The following is a 26,065-nucleotide window of genomic DNA, read 5'->3' on the forward strand; positions in this document are numbered from 1 at the left end:
CAGACACCAGACCAGACCAGACCAGACACCAGACCAGACCCCAGACCAGACCCCAGACCCCAGACCAGACCAGACCCCAGACCAGACCCCAGACCAGACCCCAGACCCCAGACCAGACCAGACCCCAGAACAGACCCCAGACAAGACCCCAAACCAGACCCCAGACCCCAGACCAGACCAGACCCCAGACCAGACCCCAGACCAGACACCAGACCAGACACCAGACCAGACCCCAGACCAGACCCCAGACCAGACCCCAGACCAGACCCCAGACCAGACCCCAGATCAGACCCCAGACCAGACACCAGACCAGACCCCAGACCAGACCCCAGACCAGACCAGACCCCAGACCGGACCAGACCTCAGACCCCAGACCAGACCCCAGACCAGACCCCAGACCAGACCCCAGTCCAGACCCCAGACCAGACCCCAGACTAAGACACCAGACCAGACCCCAGACCAGAACCCAGACCAGACAAGACCAGACCCCAGACCAGACCCCATACCAGACCAGACCCCAGACCAGACCCCAGACCAGACCCCAGACCAGACCAGACCCCAGACCAGACCCCAGACCAGATCCCAGACCAGACCAGACCCCAGACCAGACCCCAGACCAGACCACAGACCAGACCACAGACCAGACCCCAGACCAGACCCCAGACCAGACCCCAGACCAGACCCCAGACCAGACCCCAGACCAGATCCCAGACCAGACCCCAGACCAGACCCCAGACCAGACCCCAGACCAGACCAGACCCCAGACCAGACCCCAGACCAGACCCCAGACCAGACCCCAGACCAGACCAGACCCCAGACCAGACCCCAGACCAGACCATACTAGACCTGACCCCAGACCAGACCAGACCCCAGACCAGACCCCAAACCAGACCCCAGATCAGACCAGACCCCAGACCAGATCCCAGACCAGACCCCAGACCAGACCCCAGACCAGATCCCAGACCAGACACCAGACCCCAGACCAGACCCCAGACCAGACCAGACCAGACCCCAGACCAGACCCCAAACCAGACCAGACCCCAGACCAGACCCCAGACCATACCCCACTAGACCCCAGACCAGACCCGACCAGACCAGACCCCAGACCAGACCCCAGACCAGACCAGACCCCAGACCCCAGACCAGACCCCAGGCCAGACCAGACCAGACCCCATACCAGACCAGACCAGACCCCATACCAGACCCCAGACCAGACCCCAGACCAGACCCAAAACCAGACTCAAAACCAGACCCCAGACCAGACCCCAGACCAGACCCCAGACCAGACCAAACCCCAGACCGGACCAAACCCCAGACCAGACCAGACCCCAGACCAGGCCAGATCACAGACCAGACCCCAGACCAGACCCCAGACCAGACCAGACCCCAGACCAGACCCCAGACCAGCCCCCAGACCAGCCCCCAGACCAGACCCCAGACCAGACCCCAGACCAGACCAGACCCGACCAGACCTCAGACCAGACCCCAGACCAGACCCCAGACCAGACCAGACCCCAGACCAGACCCCAGACCAGACCAGACACCAGACCCCAGACCAGACCAGACCCCAGACCAGACCCCAGACCAGACCCCAGACCAGACCCCAGACCAGATCCCAGACCAGACCAGACCCCAGACCAGACCCCAGATCAGACCCCAGACCAGACCAAACCCCAGACCCCAGACCAGACCCCCGACCCGACCCCCGACCAGACCCCCGACCAGACCCCAGACCAGACCAGACCCCAGACACCAGACCAGACACCAGACCAGACACCAGACCAGACCCCAGACCAAACCCCAGACCAGACCCCAGACCAGACCCCAGACCAGACCCCAGACCAGACCCCAGACCAGACCAGACCCCAGACCAGACCCCAGACCAGACCCCAGACCAGACCAGACCCCAGACCAGACCCCAGACCAGACCTCAGACCAGACCCCAGACCAGACCCCAGACCAGACCCCAGACCCGACCCCAGACCAGACCCCAGACCAGACCCCAGACCAGACCCCAGACCAGACCAGACCCCAGACCCGACCAGACCAGATCTTAGACCAGACCAGACCCCAGACCAGACCCCAGACCAGACCAGACCCCAGACCAGACCCCAGCCCAGACCAAACCCCAGACCACACCCCAGACCAGACCCCAGATCAGATCCCAGACCAGACCAGACCAAAGACCAGACCAGACCCCAGACCAGACCCCAGACCAGATCCCAGACCAGACCCCAGACCATACCAGACCCCAGACCAGACCCCAGACCAGACCCAACCAGACCCCAGACCAGACCAGACCCCAGACCAGACCCGACCAGACCAGACCCCAGACCAGACCAGACCCCAGACCAGACCAGACCCCAGGCCAGACCAGACCCCAGACCAGACCCCAGACCAGACCAGACCCCAGACCAGACCCCAGAGCAGACCAGATCCCAGACCCCAGACCAGACCCCAGACCAGACCCCAGACCAGACCAGACCCCAGACCAGACCCCAGACCCCAGACCAGACCCCAGACCAGACCCCAGACCAGACCCCAGAGCAGACCAGACACCAGACCAGACCCCAGACCAGACCAGACCCCAGACTAGACCCCAGACCAGACCCCAGACCAGACCCCAGACCAGACCCTAGACCAAACCTCAGACCAGACCCCAGACCAGACACCAGACCAGACCCCAGACCAGACCCCAAACCAGACCAGACCCCAGACCAGACCAGACCCCAGACCAGACCTCAGACCAGACCCCAAACCAGACCAGACCCCAGACCACACCCCAGACCACACCCCAGACCAGACCCCAGACCAGACCCGACCAGACCCCAGACCAGACACCAGACCAGACACCAGACGAGACCCCAGACCAGACCCCAGACCAGACCCCAGACCAGACCCAAGACCAGACCCCAGACCAGACCAGACCCCAGACCAGACCCCAGACCAGACCAGACCCCAGTCCAGACCCCAGACCAGACCCCAGACCAGACCAGACCCCAGACCAGACACCAGACCAGACCCCAGACCAGACCCCAGACCAGACCCCAGACCAGACCCCAGACAAGACCAGACCCCATACCAGACCAGACCCCAGACCAGACCCCAGACCCCAGACCAGAACCCAGACCAGACCAGACCCCAGACCAGACCACAGACCAGACCCCAAACCAGACCAGACCCCAGACCAGACCAGACCCCAGACCAGACCCCAGACCAGACCTGACCCCATACCAGACCCCAGACCAGACCAGACCCCAGACCAGACCAGATCCCAGACCAGACCCCAGACCAGACCCCAGACCAGACCAGACCCCAGACCAGACCTCAGACCAGCCCCCAGACCAGACCAGACCCCAGACCAGACCCGACCCCAGACCAGACCCCAGACCAGACCCCAGACCAGACCAGACCCCAGACCAGACCCCAGACCAGACCAGACCCCAGACCAGACCCCAGACCAGACCCCACACCAGACCCCACACCAGACCCCACACCAGACCAGACCCCAGACCCCAGACCAGACCCCAGACCAGACCAGACCCCAGTCCAGACCCCAGACCAGACCCCAGACCAGACCAGACCCCAGACCAGACCCCAGACCAGACCAGACCCCAGACCAGACCCCAGACCAGACAAGACCAGACCCCAGACCAGACCCCATACCAGACCAGACCCCAGACCAGACCCCAGACCAGACCCCAGACCAGACCCCAGACCAGACCAGACCCCAGACCAGACCCCAGACCAGACCCCAGACCAGACCAGACCAGACCCCAGACCAGACCCCAGACCATACTAGACCAGACCCCAGACCTGACCCCAGACCAGACCAGACCCCAGACCAGACCCCAGACCAGACCAGACCAGATCCCAGACCAGATCCCAGACCAGATCCCAGACCAGACCCCAGACCAGACCCCAGACCAGATCCCAGACCAGACCCCAGACCAGACACCAGACCCCAGACCAGACCAGACCCCAGACCAGACCCCAGACCAGACCCCAAACCAGACCAGACCCCAGACCAGACCATACACCACCAGACCCCAGACCAGACCCGACCAGACCAGACCCCAGACCAGACCCCAGACCAGACCAGACCCCAGACCAGACCCCAGACCGGACCCCAGGCCAGACCATACCAGACCCCAGACCAGACCCCAGACCAGACCCCAGACCAGACCCCAGACCAGACCCCAGACCAGACCAGACCCCAGACCAGACACCAGACCAAACCCCAGACCAGACCCCAGACCAGACCAGATCACAGACCAGCCCCCAGACCAGACCAGCCCCCAGACCAGCCCCCAGACCAGACCCCAGACCAGACCCCAGACCAGACCAGACCCGACCAGACCAGACCCCAGACCTCAGACCAGACCCCAGACCAGACCCCAGACCAGACCAGACCCCAGACCAGACCCCAGACCAGACCCCAGACCAGACACCAGACCCCAGACCAGACCAGAGACCAGACCCGACCCCAGACCAGACCCCAGACCAGACCCCAGACCAGACCCCAGACCAGATCCCAGACCAGACCAGACACCAGACCAAACCCCAGACCCCAGACCAGACCCCAGACCAGACCCCAGACCAGACCCCCGACCAGACCTCAGACCAGACCCCAGACCAGACCCCAGACCAGACCAGACACCAGACCAGACACCAGACCAAACCCCAGAACAGACCCCAGACCAGAGACCAGACCAGACCCCAGACCAGACCCCAGACCAGACCCCAGACCACACCCCAGACCACACCCCAGACCAGACCCAAGACCAGACCCCAGACCAGACCCAAGACCAGACCCCAGACCAGACCAGACCAGACCCCAGACCAGTCCAGACCCCAGTCCAGACCCCAGACCAGACCCCAGACCAGACCCCAGACCAGACCCAAGACCAGACCCCAGACCAGACCCCAGACCAGACCAGTCCCAAGACCAGACCAGACCCCAGACCAGACACCAGACCAGACCAGACACCAGACCAGACCAGACACCAGACCAGACCAGACACCAGACCAGACCCCAGACCAGACCCCAGACCCCAGACCAGACCAGACCCCAGACCAGACCCCAGACCAGACCCCAGACCCCAGACCAGACCAGACCCCAGAACAGACCCCAGACCAGACCCCAAACCAGACCCCAGACCCCAGACCAGACCAGACCCCAGACCAGACCCCAGACCAGACACCAGACCAGACCCCAGACCAGACCCCAGACCAGACCCCAGACCAGACCCCAGACCAGACCAGACCCCAGAAAAGACCCCAGACTAGACCCCAGACCAGACCAGATCCCAGACCAGACCCCAGACCAGATCCCAGACCAGACCCCAGACCAGACCCCAGACCAGACCTCAGACCAGACCCCAGACCAGACCCCAGACCAGACCAGACCCCAGACCAGACCCCAGACCAGACCAGACCCCAGACCAGACCCCAGACCAGACCAGACCTCAGACCAGACCCCAGACCAGACCCCAGACCAGACCAGACCCCAGACCAGACCAGACCCCAGACCAGACCCCAGAGCAGACCCCAGAACAGACCCCAGACCAGACCCCAAACCAGACCCCAGACCAGACCTCAGACCAGACCCCAGATCAGACCAGACCCCAGACCAGACCTCAGACCAGACCCCAGACCAGACCCCAGACCAGACCAGACCCCAGACCAGATCAAACCCCAGACCAGACCAGACCCCAGACCAGACCCCAGACCAGACCAAACCCCAGACCAGACTCCAGACCAGACACCAGACCAGACCAGACCCCAGACCAGACCCCAGACCAGACCCCAGACTAGACCCCAGACCAGATCCCAGACCAGACCCCAGACCAGACCTCAGACCAGACCCCAGACCAGACCCCAGACCAGACCCCAGACCAGACCTCAGACCAGACCCCAGACCAGACCAGACCCCAGACCACACCCCAGATCAGACCAGACCCGTCCCCAGACCAGACCCGACCCCAGACCAGACCAGACCCCAGACCAGACCCCAGACCAGACCCCAGACCAGACCCCAGACCAGACCAGACCACACCCCAGACCAGACCCCAGACCAGACCCCAGACCAGACCCGACCAGACCCCAGACCAGACCCCAGACCAGACCCCAGACCAGACCCCAGACCAGACCAGACCCCAGACCAGACCCCAGACCAGACCCCAGACCAGACCCCAGACCAGACCAGACCCCAGAGCAGACCAGACCCCAGACCAGACCCCAGACCAGACCCCAGACCAGACCAGACCCCAGACCAGACCCCAGACCAGACCCCAGACCAGACCAGACCCCAGACCAGACCCCAGACCAGACCCCAGACCAGACCCTAGACCAGACCAGACCCCAGACCAGACCTGACCCCAGACCAGACCTGACCCCAGACCAGACCCCAGACCAGACCAGACCCCAGACCAGACCAGACCCCAGACCAGACCCCAGACCAGACCCCAGAGCAGACCAGACCTCAGACCAGACCCCAGACCAGACCAGACCCCAGACCACACCCCAGACCACACCCCAGATCAGACCAGACCCCAGACCCGACCCCAGACCAGACCCCAGACCAGACCCCAGACCAGACCAGACCCCAGACCAGACCCCAGACCAGACCCCAGACCAGACCCCATACCAGACCAGACCCCAGACCAGACCCCAGACCAGACCCCAGACCAGACCACAGACCAGACCCCAAACCAGACCAGACCCCAGACCAGACCAGACCCCAGACCAGACCAGACCCCAGACCAGACCAGACCCCAGACCAGACCTGACCCCAGACCAGACCCCAGACCAGACAAGACCAGACCCCATACCAGACCAAACCCCAGACCAGACCAGACCCCAGACCAGATCCCAGACCAGACCAGACCCCAGACCAGACCACAGACCAGACCCCAAACCAGACCCCAGACCAGACCCCAGACCAGACCAGACCCCAGACCAGACCTGACCCCAGACCAGACCCCAGACCAGACCAGACCCCAGACCAGACCCCAGACCAGACCAGACCCCAGACCAGACCAGACCAGACCAGACCAGACCAGACCAGACCCCACACCAGACCCCAGACCAGACCAGACTAGACCAGACCCCAGACCTGACCCCAGACCAGACCCCAGATTAGACCCCAGACCAGAACCCAGACCAGACCAGCCCCAGACCAGATCCCAGACCAGACCCCAGACCAGATCCCAGACCAGACCCCAGACCAGACACCAGACCCCAGACCAGACCAGACCCCAGACCAGACCCCAAACCAGACCCCAGACCAGACCAGACCCCACCAGACCCCAGACCAGACCCCACCAGACCCCAGACCAGACCCCAGACCAGACCCCAGACCAGACCAGACCCCAGACCAGACCCCAGACAAGACCCCAGACCAGACCAGACCCCAGACCAGACCCAAAACCAGATCCCAGACCAGACCAGACCCCAGACCAAACCCCAGACCAGACCCCAGACCAGACCAGACCCCAGACCAGACCTCAGACCAGACCCCAGACCAGACCTCAGACCAGACCCCAGACCAGACCCCAGACCAGACCCCAGACCAGACCAGACACCAGACCCCAGACCAGACCAGACCCCAGACCAGACCCCAGACCAGACCCCAGACCAGACCAGACCCCAGACCAGATCCCAGACCAGACCCCAGACCAGACCCCAGACCAGACCCCAGACCAGACCCCAGACCAGTCCAGACCCCAGACCAGACCCCAGACCAGACCCCAGACCAGACCAGACCCCAGACCATACCAGACCCCAGACCAGACCCCAGACCAGACCCCAGACCAGACCCCAGACCAGACCCCAGACCAGACCAGACCAAACCCCAGACCAGACCAGACCCCAGACCAGACCCCAGACCAGACCCGACCAGACCCCAGACCAGACCCCAGACCAGACCAGTCCCCAGACCAGACCCCAGACCAGACCCCAGACCAGACCCCAGACCAGACACCAGACCCCAGACCAGACCCCAGACCAGACCAGACTCCAGACCAGACCCCAGACCAGACCAGACCCCAAACCAGACCCCAGACCAGACCCCAGACCAGACCCCAGACCCCAGACCAGACCCCAGACCAGACCCCAGACCAGACCAGACCCCAGACCAGACCCCAGACCAGACCAGCCCCCGGACCAGACCAGACCCCAGACCAGACCCCAGACCAGCCCCCGGACCAGACCAGACCCCAGACCAGACCCCAGATCAGACCAGACCCCAGACCAGACCAGACCCCAGACCAGACCCCAGACCAGACCCCAGACCCGACCAGACCCCAGACCAGACCCCATACCAGACCAGACCCCAGACCAGACCCCAGACTAGACCCCAGACTAGACCCCAGACCAGACCCCAGACCCCAGACCAGACCTCAGACCAGACCCCAGACCCGACCCCAGACCAGACCCCAGACCAGACCCCAGACCAGACCCCAGACCAGACCCCAGACCCGACCAGACCAGACCCCAGACCAGGCCCCAGACCAGGCCCCAGACCAAACCCCAGACCACACCCCAGACCAGACCCCAGACCAGATCCCAGACCAGACCAGACCAAAGACCAGACCAGACCCCAGACCAGATCCCAGACCCCAGACCATACCAGACCCCAGACCAGACCCCAGACCAGACCCCAGACCAGACCCCAGACCAGACCCCAGAGCAGACCCGACCCCAGACCAGACCCCAGACCAGACCCCAGACCAGACCAGACCCCAGACCACACCCCAGATCAGACCCGACCCCAGACCAGACCCCAGACCAGACCCCAGACCAGACCCCAGACCAGATCCCAGACCAGACCAGACCCCAGACCAGACCCCAGACCAGACCACAGACCAGACCCCAAACCAGACCAGACCCCAGACCAGACCCCAGACCAGACCAGACCCCAGACCAGACCCCAGACCAGACCTGACCCCAGACCAGACCCCAGACCAGACCCCAGACCAGACAAGACCAGACCCCATACCAGACCAGACCCCAGACCAGACCCCAGACCAGATCCCAGACCAGACCAGACCCCAGACCAGACCACAGACCAGACCCCAGACCAGACCAGACCCCAGACCAGACCAGACCCTAGACCAGACCCCAGACCAGACCTGACCCCAGACCAGACCCCAGACCAGACCAGACCCCAGACCAGACCAGACCCCAGACCAGACCAGACCAGACCCCAGACCAGACCAGACCAGACCCCACACCAGACCCCAGACCAGACCAGACTAGACCATACCCCAGACCTGACCCCATACCAGACCAGACCCCAGATCAGACCCCAGACCAGACCCCAGACCAGACCAGCCCCAGACCAGATCCCAGACCCCAGACCAGACCCCAGACCAGATCCCAGACCAGACCCCAGACCAGACACCAGACCCCAGACCAGACCAGACCCCAGACCAGACCCCAAACCAGACCCCAGACCAGACCAGACCCCACCAGACCCCAGACCAGACCCCACCAGACCCCAGACCAGACCCCAGACCAGACCCCAGACCAGACCCCAGACCAGACCCCAGACCAGACCAGACCCCAGACCAGACCCAAAACCAGATCCCAGACCAGACCAGACCAGACCCCAGACCAGACCAAACCCCAGACCAGACCAGACCCCAGACCAGACCAGACCCCAGACCAGACCAGACCCCAGACCAGACCAGATCCCACACCAGACCAGACCCCAGACCAGACCCCAGACCAGACCTCAGACCAGACCCCAGACCTCAGACCAGACCCCAGACCCCAGACCAGACCTCAGACCAGACCCCAGACCAGACCCTAGACCAGACCAGACCCCAGACCAGACCAGACACCAGACCCCAGACCAGACCAGACCCCAGACCAGACCCCAGACCAGACCCCAGACCAGACCAGACCCCAGACCAGATCCCAGACCAGATCCCAGACCAGACCCCAGACCAGACCCCAGACCAGACCCCAGACCAGTCCAGACCCCAGACCAGCCCCCAGACCAGACCCCAGACCAGACCAGACCCCAGACCATACCAGACCCCAGACCAGACCCCAGACCAGACCTGACCCCAGACCAGACCCCAGACCAGACCCCAGACCAGACCTGACCAGACCCCAGACCAGACCCCAGACCAGACCAGACCCCAGACCAGACCCCAGACCCGACCAGACCCCAGACCAGACCCCAGACCAGACCAGTCCCCAGACCAGACCCCAGACCAGACCCCAGACCAGACACCAGACCCCAGACCAGACCAGACCCCAGACCAGACCCCAGACCAGACCAGACTCCAGACCAGACCCCAGACCAGACCAGACCCCAAACCAGACCCCAGACCAGACCCCAGACCAGACCCCAGACCAAACCCCAGACCAGACCAGACCTCAGACCAGACCCCAGACAAGACCCCAGACAAGACCAGACCCCAGACCAGACCCCAGACCAGACCAGACCCCAGACCAGATCCCAGACCAGACCCCAGACCAGACCCCAGACCAGACCAGACACCAGACCAGACCCCAGACCAGACCCCAGACCAGCCCCCGGACCAGACCAGACCCCAGACCAGACCAGACCCCAGACCAGACCCCATACCAGACCAGACCCCAGACCAGACCCCAGACCAGACCAGACCCCAGACCAGACCCCAGAACGGATCCCAGACCAGACCCCAGACCAGACCCCAGACCACAGGCCAGACCCCAAACCAGACCAGACCCCAGACCAGACCAGACCCCAGACCAGACCAGACCCCAGACCAGACCAGACCCCAGACCAGACACCAGACCCCAGACCAGACCTGACCCCAGACCAGACACCAGACCAGACCCCAGACCAGACCCCAGACCAGACCAGACACCAGACCAGACACCAGACCGGACCAGACCAGACCCCAGACCAGACCAGACCCCAGACCAGACCCCATACCAGACCAGACCCCAGACCAGACCCCAGACCAGACCAGACCCCAGACCAGACCCCAGAACGGATCCCAGACCAGACCCCAGACCAGACCCCAGACCAGACCACAGACCAGACCCCAAACCAGACCAGACCCCAGACCAGACCAGACCCCAGACCAGACCAGACCCCAGACCAGACACCAGACCCCAGACCAGACCTGACCCCAGACCAGACACCAGACCAGACCCCAGACCAGACCCCAGACCAGACCAGACCCCAGACCAGACACCAGACCCCAGACCAGACCCCAGACCAGACCTCAGACCAGACCCCAGACCAGACCAGACCCCAGACCACACCCCAGACCAGACCCGACCCCAGACCAGACCCCAGACCAGATCCCAGACCAGACCCCAGACCCCAGACCAGACCCCAGACCAGACACCAGACCCCAGACCAGACCCCAGACCAGACCCCAGACCAGACCCCAGACCAGACCCCAGACCAGACCCCAGACCAGACAAGACCAGACCCCAGACCAGACCCCAGACCAGACCCCAGACCAGACCAGACCCCAGACCAGACCCCAGACCAGATCCCAGACCAGACCAGACCCCAGACCAGACCCCAAACCAGACCAGACCCCAGACCAGACCAGACCCCAGACCAGACCCCAGACCAGACCCCAGACCAGACCCCAGACCAGACCCCAGACCAGACCTGACCCCAGACCAGACCCCAGACCAGACCAGACCCCAGACCAGACCCCAGACCAGACCAGACCCCAGACCAGACCCCAGACCAGACCCCAGACCTGACCCCAGACCAGACCATACTAGACCAGACCCCAGACCTGACCCCAGACCAGACCAGACCCCAGACCAGACCAGACCCCAGACCAGATCCCAGACCAGATCCCAGACCAGACCCCAGACCAGATCCCAGACCAGACCCCAGACCAGACCAGACCCCAGACCAGACCAGACCAGACCCCAGACCAGACCATACCCCACCAGACCACAGACCAGACCCGACCAGACCAGACCCCAGACCAGACCCCAGACCAGACCAGACCCCAGACCAGACCCCAGACCAGACCAGACCCCAGGCCAGACCAGACCCCATACCAGACCCCAGACCAGACCAGACCCCAGACCAGACCCCAGACCAGACCCCAGACCAGACCCCAGACAAGACCAGACCCCAGACCAGACCCCATACCAGACCCCAGACCAGACCCCAGACCAGACCCCAGACCAGACCAGACCCCAGACCAGACCCCAGACCAGACCCTATACCAGACCCCAGACCAGATCCCAGACCAGACCCCAGACCAGACCAGACCCCAGACCAGACCCCAGACCAGCCCCCGGACCAGACCCCAGACCAGACCCCAGACCAGACCCCAGACCAGACCCCAGACCAGACCCCAGATCAGACCAGACCCCAGACCAGACCAGATACCAGACCCCAGACCAGACCAGACCCCAGACCAGACCCCAGACTAGACCCCAGACCAGACCCCAGACCAGACCCCAGACCAGACCCCAGACCAGACCCCAGACCATACCCGACCCCAGACCAGACCAGACCCCAGACCAGACTCCAGACCAGACCAGACCCCAGACCAGACCCCAGACCAGACCCCAGCCCAGACCAGACCCCAGACCAGACCCCAGACCAGACCAAAGACCAGATCCCAGACCAGACCCCAGACCAGACCCCAGACCAGACCCAACCAGACCAGACCCCAGACCAGACCCGACCAGACCAGACCCCAGACCAGACCAGACCCCAGACCAGACCCCAGGCCAGACCCCAGACCAGACACCAGACCAAAGACCAGACCCCAGACCAGACCCCAGACCAGACCCCAGACCAGATTAGACCCCAGACCAGACCCCAGACCAGACCCCAGACCAGAGCAGACCCCAGACCAGACCCCAAACCAGACCAGACCCCAGACCAGACCCCTCCACACCCCAGACCAGACCCGACCAGACCAGACCCCAGACCAGACCCCAGACCAGACCAGACCCCAGACCAGACCCCAGACCAGACCCCAGACCAGACCCCATACCAGACCCCAGACCAGACCCCAGACCAGACCCCAGACCAGACCCAAAACCAGACCCCAGACCAGACCAGCCCCCAGACCAGCCCCCAGACCAGCCCCCAGACCAGCCCCCAGACCAGCCCCCAGACCAGACCCTAGACCAGACCCCAGACCAGACCCCAGACCAGACCCGACCAGACCCCAGACCAGACCTCAGACCAGACCCCAGACCAGACCCCAGACCAGACCAGACCCCAGACCAGACCTTAGACCAGACCCCAGACCAGACACCAGACCCCAGACCAGACCAGAGACCAGACCAGACCAGATCCCAGACCAGACCCCAGACCAGACCCCAGACCAGATCCCAGACCAGACCCCAGACCAGACCCCAGACCAGCCCCCAGACCAGACCAGACCCCAGACCAGACCCCAGACCAGACCAGACCCCAGACCAGACCTGACCCAAGACCAGACCCCAGACCAGACCCCAGACCAGACCAGATCCCAGACCAGACCCCAGACCAGACCAGACCCCTGACCAGATTTTGAATGAAAGGTGAATGCACAGTGATTTGATTTCGACAAGGCACAAGCTCGTCTTCCTCAGGACTTCTGTCCTGAGGAAGACGAGCTTGTGCCTCTTGAAAAAAAATTATTCACTGTGTGTGCACCTTTTTAGACCCATGAGTGCCGCAATCTCTTTTGGATTTTTATATATATATATATATATATATGTATGTATGTGTTTGTGTGTGTATGTATGTACATATGTATGTATCTATACATGTTGTTACGTTGTATCCATACTATCTATAGACAAGCACATGAGGTAATTTTGTTACCTAGACATTGTAATGTAGAATAATTGATGTTGTGTTTTACAGCGCTAAAGTATAACTCTACAAACGTCCGTTACTTGTGGGAACGATCGAGCCTTTATGAGCAGGTGGGAGAACACAAACTGGCCATGGATGGATACCGTCGGATCTTGAATCTGTTGTCTCCGTCCGATGGAGAACGCTTCATGCAGCTGGCAAGAGATATGGCCAAGTACGTCATTGAAACCTTTCTTTTAAAAGCAGAACTTCAGGAATTCTATATTTTGCATCATTAAATTTGGCCAGCTTGGCACGCGGTAAGCATATACATTATCTCACAAAAGTGAGTACACCCCTCACATTTTTGTAAATATTTTATTCTATCTTTTCATGTGACAACACTGAAGAAATGACACTTTGCTACAATGTAAAGTAGTGAGTGTACAGCTTGTATAACAGTGTAAATTTGCTGTCCCCTCTGTAACGGACCGTTTCAGCAGACAAGGGGTTAAAATCCGTTTAGGTGATATGCCCCTTTCTGAGAGATAGGCACAGCTACTGCAGAACTCCAAACTCCCGAACTGGATACAAAATAGCACTCCAACCTGGAACCTCACGAATAGCTGCTAGCAGACGAACAGGAAAAGCATACATCAGCTTACACTCCTAGCAATCAGTCTCCAACAGCATACAGTGAATCCCCCCAAGAACGAGACAAGGCTCCGTGTGAGGTTCAAGCAGTGGTCTGACTTAGAATTGTTTATTAAATCCACACAAACACATTATATACACTATCAGGTAATGTGAGTCTCATTGCATTAGCATATGCAGATAGATTTGTAAACAGGCACAAAATAACACTAAACTAATTATCTAGCCACCTGGCCAGAACAATACAAGGTCATTAGCCTGTAAGAATGGAACAGGAATACTTAGCACACCCGACAATAGGTGAATGCAAAGCCACCTCAGACCAAAAGCAACATTTTCATAACTTCTAAAATATGCATCACATTCAAATAAAACTTACATTTTCAGAATCAGCATACTTCAAATGCAAACATAACCAAAAATCATAGAAATCCCTCTAGGGGTTAAAAAGTTAGACGGAAGTCCTTTTCTGACCGACCGCAGGCACGTTTTCATGCCCAAATACAGTCCTAAAGGGGTAAAAGCCCCTAGGTCCATAGTCATATAGCAGGAGGCAAGCAACCAGGCTTCTCCAACGCCCAGTGGCGAGATTGGTCTCGTCACATTTCTCCCCTTTTCCAAACAGACTAACAGGGTATCTGACCTTCTGCCGGTCAGTGCCCTTGTTAGTCCAGCAGCCCACCCACAAAACAGAGACAGCAGTACAGCCCACCCAAAATAACTGGTTGCTACACCTGGGTAGAAGAGAAATTTGTCCATGTCCAGGTGGGTTGCTGAGTGGGCAGAGACCAGCGGTACTCTGCCCTGGTGCCAGCGCTACCACAGAAGTAGCCTGGTTGGAGACGGGTTGTTGGAGGGGGAGACCGACTGTCTCCCCTTTGGCTAAACAGCCCTGTTGCTGGGGGTCAGGACCGACTGTCCCTACCCCCTGTGCTGTGAGTGCAGAGACCACGGTCCCATGTGCACTGTTGGGGGGCTTACTGTCTCCCCCTGGTATGTTAAGCTGCTGCTGTGGGATGGAGACTGGGCTCCCAATTCCCAATAGCTCAATCTGCCGCTGGGGGACAGGACCAACTGTGTCTGCCCCCTGTAACTCAATCTGCCGCTGAGGGATGGAGACTGCGCTCCCAATTCCCTGGATATCACTCTGCCAATGGGGAGAGGGGGTAACAAGCTCCTCTCCCAAATATACTTCCAGCCCCTGGGGAGGGAGACCGACTGTCTCTGCTCCCAATACAGTGTCCTGTTGCTGGGGAAAGGAGACTGGGCTCTCTGTTTCCTGCAGGACACTCTGCTGCTGTGGGATGGAGACTGAGCTCCCAATTCCCAACAAATCAATCTGCTGCTGGGCGACAGGACCAACTGTCTCTGCCCCCTGTAACTCAGCCTGCCGCTGGAGAATGGAGACTGGGCTCCCAATTCCCAATAAATCAGGCTGCCGCTGGGGAATGGAGACTGGGTTCTCCTCTTCCCTTAACTGTACCTGCCGCTGGAGTTCCTCCCAATGTGCCAGCTGGCCCTCTCTCTCTGCCCTGTCTAGCAGAGTCCCGAACACTAAGTTCTTCAAGAACCGCTTGGATCTCTCCAGTGGATTGGGTCCGAAGAAGTTCAGCCGTAACCACACCATACGGTCATATTCTCTCAGAGAGTATCTGTACTCCACTGCTGGTTTCATCCTGTTGCTTTAAGGGTCGCTGTACTGAGACATGCGTTGCCCCCAACTTGTAAATCCACGGAATGGTGCCTCCTGTAGCTGTCCTTCTGGCTGTGAGAATGATCCCACCGCTTGCCACCAAATGTAACGGACCGTTTCAGCAGACAAGGGGTTAAAATCCGTTTAGGCGATATGCCCCTTTCTGAGAGACAGGCACAGCTACTGCAGAACTCCAAACTCCCGAACTGGATACAAAATAGCACTCCAACCTGGAACCTCACGAATAGCTGCTAGCAGACGAACAGGAAAAGCATACATCAGCTTACACTCCTAGCAATCAGTCTCCAACAGCATACAGTGAATCCCCCCCAAGAACGAGACAAGGCTCCGTGTAAGGTTCAAGCAGTGGTCTGACTTAGAACTGTTTATTAAATCCACACAAACACATTATATACACTATCAGGTAATGTGAGTCTCATTGCATTAGCATATGCAGATAGATTTGTTAACAGGCACAAAATAACACTAAACTAAATTTCTCTAGCGCTCATTGACAGACGTAGTCCTCGGTGATACACCACCTTCGGGTTATGTTGCCTCCACAGGAGCAGGACTAGACAGGAAATTAAAAAGCTCTGGCCACACCCTAGGGGCAGTCCCAGAGGGTATATCCTCTCTCTCTCTGCCTCAGCAAATCAGTTATTTTCTGTCTAGTTAGGAGTAAGGACCTAGATACCTTGCTGGGATCTTAGGTCCTGGCAAGATTTTTTTCTTAAAGGATTTTTTAGAGGAGTACACAGCCTGAAGGTGCGCCCCCACCCGGTTTCAGGGTGGGGGGACGTTTTCACCGGTATTCAGGACATTAGATCGAGCATCAACCACTACTACCGGTGCGATTCTTCCCTTCCAACATTTAAGTACTACAGGAAGCGGTAGTTACCGTTCCCTGAATAGATCTTTACCTTTTCCTAAGATTAGTCCCTATACCTCACAGGAATCGGATCTGGTTGACCAGATAGGCCAAGTAGCCTCTAGTCGGGTGACTTCGGTCCCTGAGGTTCAACCAGAAAAGATCACCCTTCCTGATAACAATCAGGTATCTGATAAATGTGTGGGAACAGAAAACGACCAGACTTTCTCGGATGGTCGGGGCCAGATACATCTAGGGACGCCTGGTTCAGATTCTATCAGCGCCAGTGGTCCTAGAAATTCTAGGCTGGCCTCCTCAAGCCGGCCTGGCCGACTTGGACATACTAGTCGCAGACGTTCCGTGGGAACTTCGTCTCAGGGAGTGTCTGTGGTCTCAAGGACCAATTTACCATCATGCTTTACAGTCGCTGGGTTTAATGGCCTGGCCATTGAGACCCAAGTACTGAAGGACAGAGGTTTGTCTACTTCAGTCATTCCTACCCTTATTAAAGCAAGGAAAGTGACTTCCAGCAAGGTCTATTATCACACATGGAAGACTTATATTGCGTTGTGCGAATCTTTAGGATTTCCTCCACGTACCTATTCGGTGACTCGAATATGGGCCTTCTTGGTGGCTATTACTTCTGCTCGCAGGGTGTCAGAACTGGCTGCATTATCATGCCAGTCCCCATACCTAGTGATTCATAGGGATAAGGTAGTACTTCATCCTAAGCCATCTTTTCTTCCTAAGGTGGTTTCAGATTTTCATCTGCATGAAGATATTGTACTACCTTCCTTGTGTCCTCAGCCCAAGCATCATCGGGAACATGCGTTGCATTCCTTAGATGTGGTTCGGGCAATCAGGGTATACCTGAAAGCTACGGAATCATTCCGTAAGACGGATTCACTTTTTGTGATCACGGATGGCCCCAGAAAGGGTTTGCCTGCATCTGCCACGACCATTGCCAAATGGATTAGACAAACGGTGGTACAGGCTTATTCTATTAAGGGTCAGAGTCCTCCGTTCCCTGTTAGGGCGCACTCCACTCGAGCGCTCAGTACTTCCTGGGCCTTTCGCCATCAGGCGTCAGTGGTCCAGGTATGTAAGGCGGCCACCTGGTCGTCGGTACATACCTTTACAAAATTCTATAAAATTGATGTGACGGCATCGGCGGATGCCTCATTTGGCCGCAAGGTTTTGCAGGCCGCAATTTGAGGAGACCGGTGGTCTACCTCAAGGGTTTTTTTCTGTTTGAAAAAAAAAAAAAAAATTTTTTCTCTTTTTTGTTGAGTCTCATCATTTAGGATGAGCATTGTAAACTTCTAGTTGGCACCGGTTGGGCCTTCTAGATTGGGATTTGATTTCCATTTTCCCACCCCTCAGTTGTGATACTGCTCTGGGACGTCCCGAAGGTGGTGTATCACCGAGGACTACGTCTGTCAATGAGCGCTAGAGAAAAATGGATTTTTGTAAAATCTTACCGTAAAATCCTTTTCTCTTAGCTCATTGACAGACGTAGTCCCCGCCCCTCTGTTTTTGAGTTGGGTTGGGTTAAAATCTCTAAAGACTGCTTTTTCACATAACTGATTTGCTGAGGCAGAGAGAGAGAGGATATACCCTCTGGGACTGCCCCTAGGGTGTGGCCAGAGCTTTTTAATTTCCTGTCTAGTCCTGCTCCTGTGGAGGCAACATAACCCGAAGGTGGTGTATCACCGAGGACTACGTCTGTCAATGAGCTAAGAGAAAAGGATTTTACGGTAAGATTTTACAAAAATCCATTTATCTAACCACCTGGCCAGAACAATACAAGGTCATTAGCCTGTAAGAATGGAACAGGAATACTTAGCACACCCGACAATAGGTGAATGCAAAGCCACCTCAGACCAAAAGCAACATTTTCATAACTTCTAAAATATGCATCACATTCAAATAAAACTTACATTTTCAGAATCAGCATACTTCAAATGCAAACATAACCAAAAATCATAGAAATCCCTCCAGGGGTTAAAAAGTTAGACGGAAGTCCTTTTCTGACCGACCGCAGGCACGTTTTCATGCCCAAATACAGTCTTAAAGGGGTAAAAGCCCCTAGGTCCATAGTCATATTGCAGGAGGCAAGCAACCAGGCTTCTCCAACGCCCAGTGGCGAGATTGGTCTTGTCACACCCTCAAAATAACTCAACACACAGCCATACCTCCCCAGACCATCACTGACCCACCACCAAACCGATCATGCTGAAGGATGTTACAGGCAGCTTAACGTTCACCACGTTTTCTTCAGATCCTTTCACGTCTGTCACATGTGCCCAGGGTGAACCCGCCAGTGGAGGACCTGCCAATTCTGGTGTTCAATGGCACAAATGTGAGGGGTGTACTCACTTTTCTATGATACTGTATATGAGATACCTGATCGCCCTCTGTGGAAGTTGTAGGCCCGAGCTACTGTAGTGATAGCCATGGTCTTGGTCATGCAGTCCAACTGCCCTTTTTGCAGTCAGAGAAAGCTTTGCATTATTCTCAGTAATTACAAAGGGTCTTCTGATTGGACAAGGTGGAGAGGAGGCGTATTGATGTCACGATCACCACCTCATCCAATTTATAGAGTGCTTTGAATTTTGTCAGGCTATGAACATTGAAGCATCTGCAAATCCTTTACAGACCGTTAATGAATTTTAAAAACAAGCCTTCATTGCTCTCTGTAGCTGCAAGCACCATGGAGCAAATAATCCTTAAAATGCACATGAGAAAAACTAAAGTCATTAGTGGTTCATTATCTGAGAAGCTCAATTCTCCCTCTCTCTCCTAGCAGTAACTCAGCAGCTTATCATTGCAGCAGTGACTCAGCAGCCTTCCACTCTTCTAATTAGTAATACAGCCATTCCCAGCCGAGTTCCTCCAGTGGTGTCCAACCACTTCAGCTCTGGAAGATTTACCCCCCCCCCCCTCCATCATGACCAGGCCCTTTTTTGCAATGGTCGCGCGTCTGCAGCTAGAGGGCGAGCGCGTGCCACTGGCGGCACGCCCCCGGCCCCACTCGGCAGCGGAGACTCCGATGCACAGGGCAGGTGGCTCAGATCGCAGCCTGACACCCACGATCGCTCCCCACTGAGAGAGAAGAACGGTCAGCTGTTGTAAACACAGCTGACCGTTCTTCTCCCTGGAATGATCACAGAACTCCTGTGATCCTTCTATATAGGATCACAGGTCTCTGTGATCATTTCACAAGCCACGCCCCCCCCACAGTTAGAAACACTCCCCTAGGTACACATTTAACACCCTGATCACCCACCGTGTTAACCCCTTCCCTGCCAGTGTCATTAGTACAGTTACAGTGCATATTTATAGCACTGATTACTGTAGTAATGTCACTGGTCCCCCCAAAAGTGTCAAAAATGTCAGTCAGGGGTCCGATCTGTCCACCGCAATGTCGCAGTCCCGCTAAAAATCGCAGATCACCGCCATTACGCGTTAAAAAAAAAAACCAACAAAAATGACAAAAATCTTTCCCCTAGTTAGTAAACGCGATAACTTTTGCGCAAACCAATCAAAATACGCTTATTGTGATTTTTTTTTTTTTTTTCTAACAAAAATATGTAGCAGAATACAAATTGGCCTAAAATGTTAAAAAATTTGAATGTTACATTTTTTTTTGGGAATGAGATATAGCAGAATGTGAAAAAAATATATATATTTTTTTTCAGAATTGTCGCTCTTTTTTTGTTTATAGCGCAAAAATAAAAATCGCAGAGGTGATCAAATACCACCAAAAGAAAGCTGTTTGTGGGGAAAAAAGGACATCAATTTTATTTGGGTACAGCGTCCCACGACCTCGCAATTGTCCGTTAAAGTAACGCAGTGCCGAATCGCAAAAAATGGCCTGGTCATTAAGGGGGAAAAATCTTCCGGTCCAGAAGTGGTTAAGCTTTGGCAAAAAAAAAAGCCACGGGGGGGGGGAGGGGGGACAGAGGGAGATACCAAATGACACAAGTAAACAAATTTCTAACCTCAGCTTGTTCAATTAAGCCTTTGGCAAAAATAAACCTGGAAGCTGCACCAGATGTTGCATGCTCCGGTTTTGGTAAATCAACCCGAATCGCTTTCCTAAGCCCTTTCTGTGGAATAACTAACGTTGACTGAAGGAACATGGTGGGGGGGGGAGGACAGAGGGAGATACCAAATCACATAAGTAAACAAGTTACAGGGACCCAAAACTGCCACTAGATGTCAGCATATTCCAGAAAAATGATAACCAGTTCAATACAAGACATAAAAATTGCACAGGGCAGAACAAGTACTTGGACTTTAATAAATGATATGTATGTATTGATCGGATTAGATTGGGTTTGATCAGTTTGGCGCATCATTTTTTCCACAGGAGTTATTACGAAACAAATGACGTCGCCTCCGCCATCGTCATCATTGAAGAAGCTTTTTCCAAGCACCAGAATCTGGTTGCAATAGAAGATGTGAATATCGCTGCGGAGCTGTACATCTCCAACAACCAGTATGACAAAGCTCTGGAGGTAAGTCTGTTACGTCTTTACCTCTCCCTGCCCTGCCTCCCTTTAAATGGACCTTTTAAGCACTTCCATACCGGGGACCTTCCATATCGGGGACCTTCCATACCGGGACCTTCCATACCATGGACCTTCCATACCCTTCCATACCAGGACCTTCCATACTCTTCCATACCCTTCCATACCGGGACCTTCCATACCCTTCCATACCGGGACCTTCCATACCCTTCCATACCGGGAACTTCCATACTCTTCCATACCGGGACCTTCCATACCGGGACCTTCCATACTCTTCTGTACCAGAACGTTCCATACCGGGACATTCCATACCGGGACCTTCCATACCTGGACCTTCCATACCCTTCCATACCTGGACCTTCCATACCTGGACCTTCCATACCCTTCCATACCTGGACCTTCCATACCCTTCCATACCTGGACCTTCCATACCCTTCCATACCTGGACCTTCCATACCCTTCCATACCGGGACCTTCCATACCCTTCCATACCGGGACCTTCCATACCCTTCCATACCGGGAACTTCCATACTCTTCCATACCGGGAACTTCCATACCGGGAACTTCCATACCCTTCCATACCGGGGCCTTCCATACCGGGAACTTCCATACCCTTCCATACCAGGACCTTCCATACTGGGACCTTTCATACCGGGGACCTTCCATACCCGGACCTTTCATACTCTTCCATACCGGGACCTACCATACCGGGAACTTCCATACCCTTCCATACTGGGACCTTCCATACCCAGACCTTCCATACTCTTACATAGCGGGAACTTCCATACCCTTTCATACTGGGACCTTCCATACCCGGACCTTCCATACTCTTCCATAGCGGGAACTTCCATACCCTTCCATACTGGGACCTTCCATACCCGGACCTTCCATACTCTTCCATAGCGGGAACTTCCATACTCTTCCATACCAGGACCTTTCATACCGGGAACTTCCATACTCTTCCATACCAGGACCTTTCATACCGGGAACTTCCATACTCTTCCATACCGGGACCTTTCATACCGGGAACTTCCATACCCTTCCATACCGGGACCTTTCATACCGGGAACTTCCATACCCTTCCATACCGGGGACCTTTCATACCCTTCCATACCGGGACCTTCCATACCGGGGACCTTCCATACCCTTTCATACCGGGACCTTTCATACCCTTCCATACCGGGACCTTCCATACCGGGGACCTTCCATACCCTTTCATACCGGGCCCATTCTGCCACTTCTCACCTACATGTAAAAATCATAATTTTTTTTTTTTGCTAGAAAATGACTCTGAACCCCCCCAACCTTATATATATATTTTTTTTTGTAGAGACCCTAGAGAATAAAATAGCAGTCATTGCAACTTTTTATGTCACACGGTATTTTCACAGCAAATCTTTTTTTTTTGGGGGGGGGGGAAAATGGTTTGATGAATTAAATAATAAAAAAAAAAAACAGTAATTTTTTTGGGGGGGAAAAAAAAGGGTTTGATGAATTAAAAAAAAAAAACAGTAAAGTTAGACCAATTTTTTGTAAAATGTGAAAGATGACTAAATTGATATCTAACATGTCACGATTTAAACACATTCGTGAAATGGCGCCAAAACTTCGGTACTTAAAAATCTCTATAGGCGACGCTTTAAATTTTTTTGCAGGTTACCATATTAGAGGTACATTGGAGGTCTAGGGCTAGAATTATTGCTCTCGCTCTAACGATCGCGGCGATACCTCACATGTGTGGTTAGAAAAACTGCTGCGCAAATACCGTGTGACATAAAAAGTTGCAGCGACCGCCATTTTATTTCCTAGGGCAGGGGTGTCCAAACTATGGCCCTCCAGCTGTTGCGGAACTACTACACGTCCCATGAGGCATTGTAAAACTCTGACATTCACAGACATAACCAGGAATTGTAGTTCCTAGAGGGTCATAGTTTGGACACCCCTGCCCTAGGGTCTCTGCTAAAAAAAAAAAAAAAAAAAGCAGATATAATGTTTGGGGGGCTCTGAGTAATTTTCTGGCCTAAAAAATGATAGGCCCGGTGTGGGAGTAGTTGAGAAAAAAAAAAAAAAAAAAAAGCTTGGTTTAACCCCTTGTATACCAGGCTGATTATAAACCATAGACAAGGTAAAGGAAAAAAATAAAATAAAAAAAAGCTTTTGGCTGGGCTTTTCATTTTGGATGGCTGGTTTTATTCGGTTCTTTTAGTTCTCCTTTATTAGATAATTTATTTTTCGAAGGTCAGCTGGGCTGGAATTTGCCTTCAGTGATGATAAAATACATCAGGCTCCTACTTTCCATATTATTTTCATATTGGATTAAGTTCCACGACACGTGCGGTTTATTTTTGCTGCTGATTTGAATGCAGATAAAAGGAAAAATTCCGCCCTTACGCGTTACGCCCCACGGCAACATGATCAGGAGAACTGAAATAAGAGATAAGATTCAGCGAATGTCTAATCCGGAGCCCTCTGTGACATGGAGGTTCATTGGAAATTCATTACAGGTCAACGACCCATTTCCCAGTTCAAGCCTCTATTCCAAGAAGTGGACTGGTATTGTCACATGTATATCTGAATAGTCCAAAACCCTTTCGCTGTCAGAGCCGTTTTTGCTTTGTTTTTTTTATTTTTTATTATTTATTTTTTTTTGCACGTGTTTAACCACTTCAATACCGGGCACTTTCACCCCATTTCCTGCCCAGGCCAATTTTCAGCTTTTAGCGCTGTTGCATTTTGAATGACAATTGCGCGGTCATGCGACACTGTACCTAAACCAAATTTATGTCATTTTCCCCCACAAATAAAGCTTTCTTTTGGTGGTATTTGATCACCGCAAGGTTTTTTCTTTTTTTGCTAAACAAATAAAAAAAAAAAAAGACCGATAAGTTTGAAAAAAAAAAAAAGTTTTATTGTTTATGTTATACAATTTTGTAATTTTGTAATAAATACGTTTTTTCCTGCACTGATGAGCACTGATGAGGCTGCACTGATGGGGCTGCACTGATGGGGCTGCACTGATGGGGTGGCACTGATGGGTGGCACTGATAGGCGGCACTGATATGTGGCACTGATAGGTAGCACTGATATGCAGCGTTGGTGGGCACTGATAGGCGGCATTGATGGGCACTGATAGGTGGCACTGATGGGCACTGATAGGCGGCACTGGTGGGCACTGCTGGGCACTGATAGGCGGCACTGCTGGGCACTGATAGGCGGCATTGATGGGCACTGATAGGTGGCACTGATGGGCACTAATGGGCACTGATAGGCGGCACTGGTGGGCACTATTGGGCACTGATAGGCGGCACTGATTGGCACTGACAGGCGGCACTGATCGGCACTAATGGGCACTGATAGGCGGCACTGGTGGGCAATAATGGGCACTGGTGGGCAGCACTGATGGGGAGAGCACTGGCGGGCAGCACTGATGGGGAGAGCACTGGTGGGCAGCACTGATGGGGAGGGCACTGGTGGGCTCCCTGAGCCCTGATTGCCATCCCTGGTGGCCATAGTGGGCATCCCTGGGGTCATGGGTGGGCATCCCTGGGGTCATGGGTGGGCATCCCTGGGGTCATGGGTGGGCATCCCTGGTGGTTCTATTGGCACCCCCCCCCCAAGGGTCTACACTGGTAATCAATGATCTGATTACCAGTGCAGACCCCCCCCCTGTCAGGAGAGCCGCAGATTGTCTCTCCTTTACTCGTGCCGGTCAGGCACATACTGAGGAAAGCCGATCAACGGCTCTTCCTGTGTACTATGTGACCAGCTGTGATTGGACACGGCTGGTCACATGGTAAAGAGATCTTTACCGAGATCCGAGATGCGGTGTGTCAGTGTGACACACCGCTCTGCGCGCCCCCGGTCAGGATAATGCAACCACTTTCCCGCCGTCATTTGCCTATAGGGTGGGCGGGAAGTGGTTAACCGCTTCCGGACCATCCACATGCAATGTACTGTGGACAGGTGAGCGGTCATTAGACTTGCATTTGGGGCGCACCCCCCCCTGCCCCTGACGACTCCCACTGTCCACTGTGACTGTACATAGCAGAAGTTTGTCAGCAGGTCCCAGCCAATGATTCATGGCTGGGACCTGCTGATTGGTTGAGTCCAGTCAACACAGGGCTCTGTACAGTGTGAACAATCAGAGAAACTAAGAGATATTTAGTAACAATCAGCACACTTTACACAAATTAACACTTGTTAGGCGCACATTTAATCCCTTAATCACCCCTGATGTTAACCCCTTTCCCAGCCAGTGTCATTAGTACAGTGACAGTGTATAGTATTATTGCCAATGGTCACTGTTATTAGTGTCACTGGCGACCTCAGTGTCATTCAGTGACCCTCCCAGCCAGTGTCTGTTAGTGCCAGATTGCCTGCCGCACTGTTACCGTCCCACTAAAGTTTGCTGATCACCTCCATTACTGCCACTAAATGCTCGGCCCGTCAGTGCACGTGATAAATTCACGTGCGCCCATTGCCCATTGGGGTGCCATTGCAAATCATGGGCATCTCACAGGCGTCCC

The 26,065-nt window shown here is 55.7% G+C and overlaps 1 protein-coding gene across 1 annotated transcript in view; it reads left to right on the plus strand.

The window, feature by feature from the left end:
• GTF3C3 (general transcription factor IIIC subunit 3) overlaps nucleotides 1–26,065 on the plus strand; it is a 106,611-nt gene that overhangs the window by 33,230 nt on the left and 47,316 nt on the right. Inside the window, exons 6-7 of the mRNA XM_082263797.1 lie at nucleotides 13,856–14,021; nucleotides 21,380–21,527. Of these exons, the coding sequence (XP_082119923.1) occupies nucleotides 13,856–14,021; nucleotides 21,380–21,527 (314 nt within the window). The remainder of the gene's footprint in view (nucleotides 1–13,855; nucleotides 14,022–21,379; nucleotides 21,528–26,065) is intronic.

The sequence above is a fragment of the Pelophylax lessonae genome, assembly GCF_965119305.1.
Source record: "Pelophylax lessonae genome assembly, chromosome: 7".
Classification (NCBI taxonomy): domain Eukaryota; kingdom Metazoa; phylum Chordata; class Amphibia; order Anura; family Ranidae; genus Pelophylax; species Pelophylax lessonae.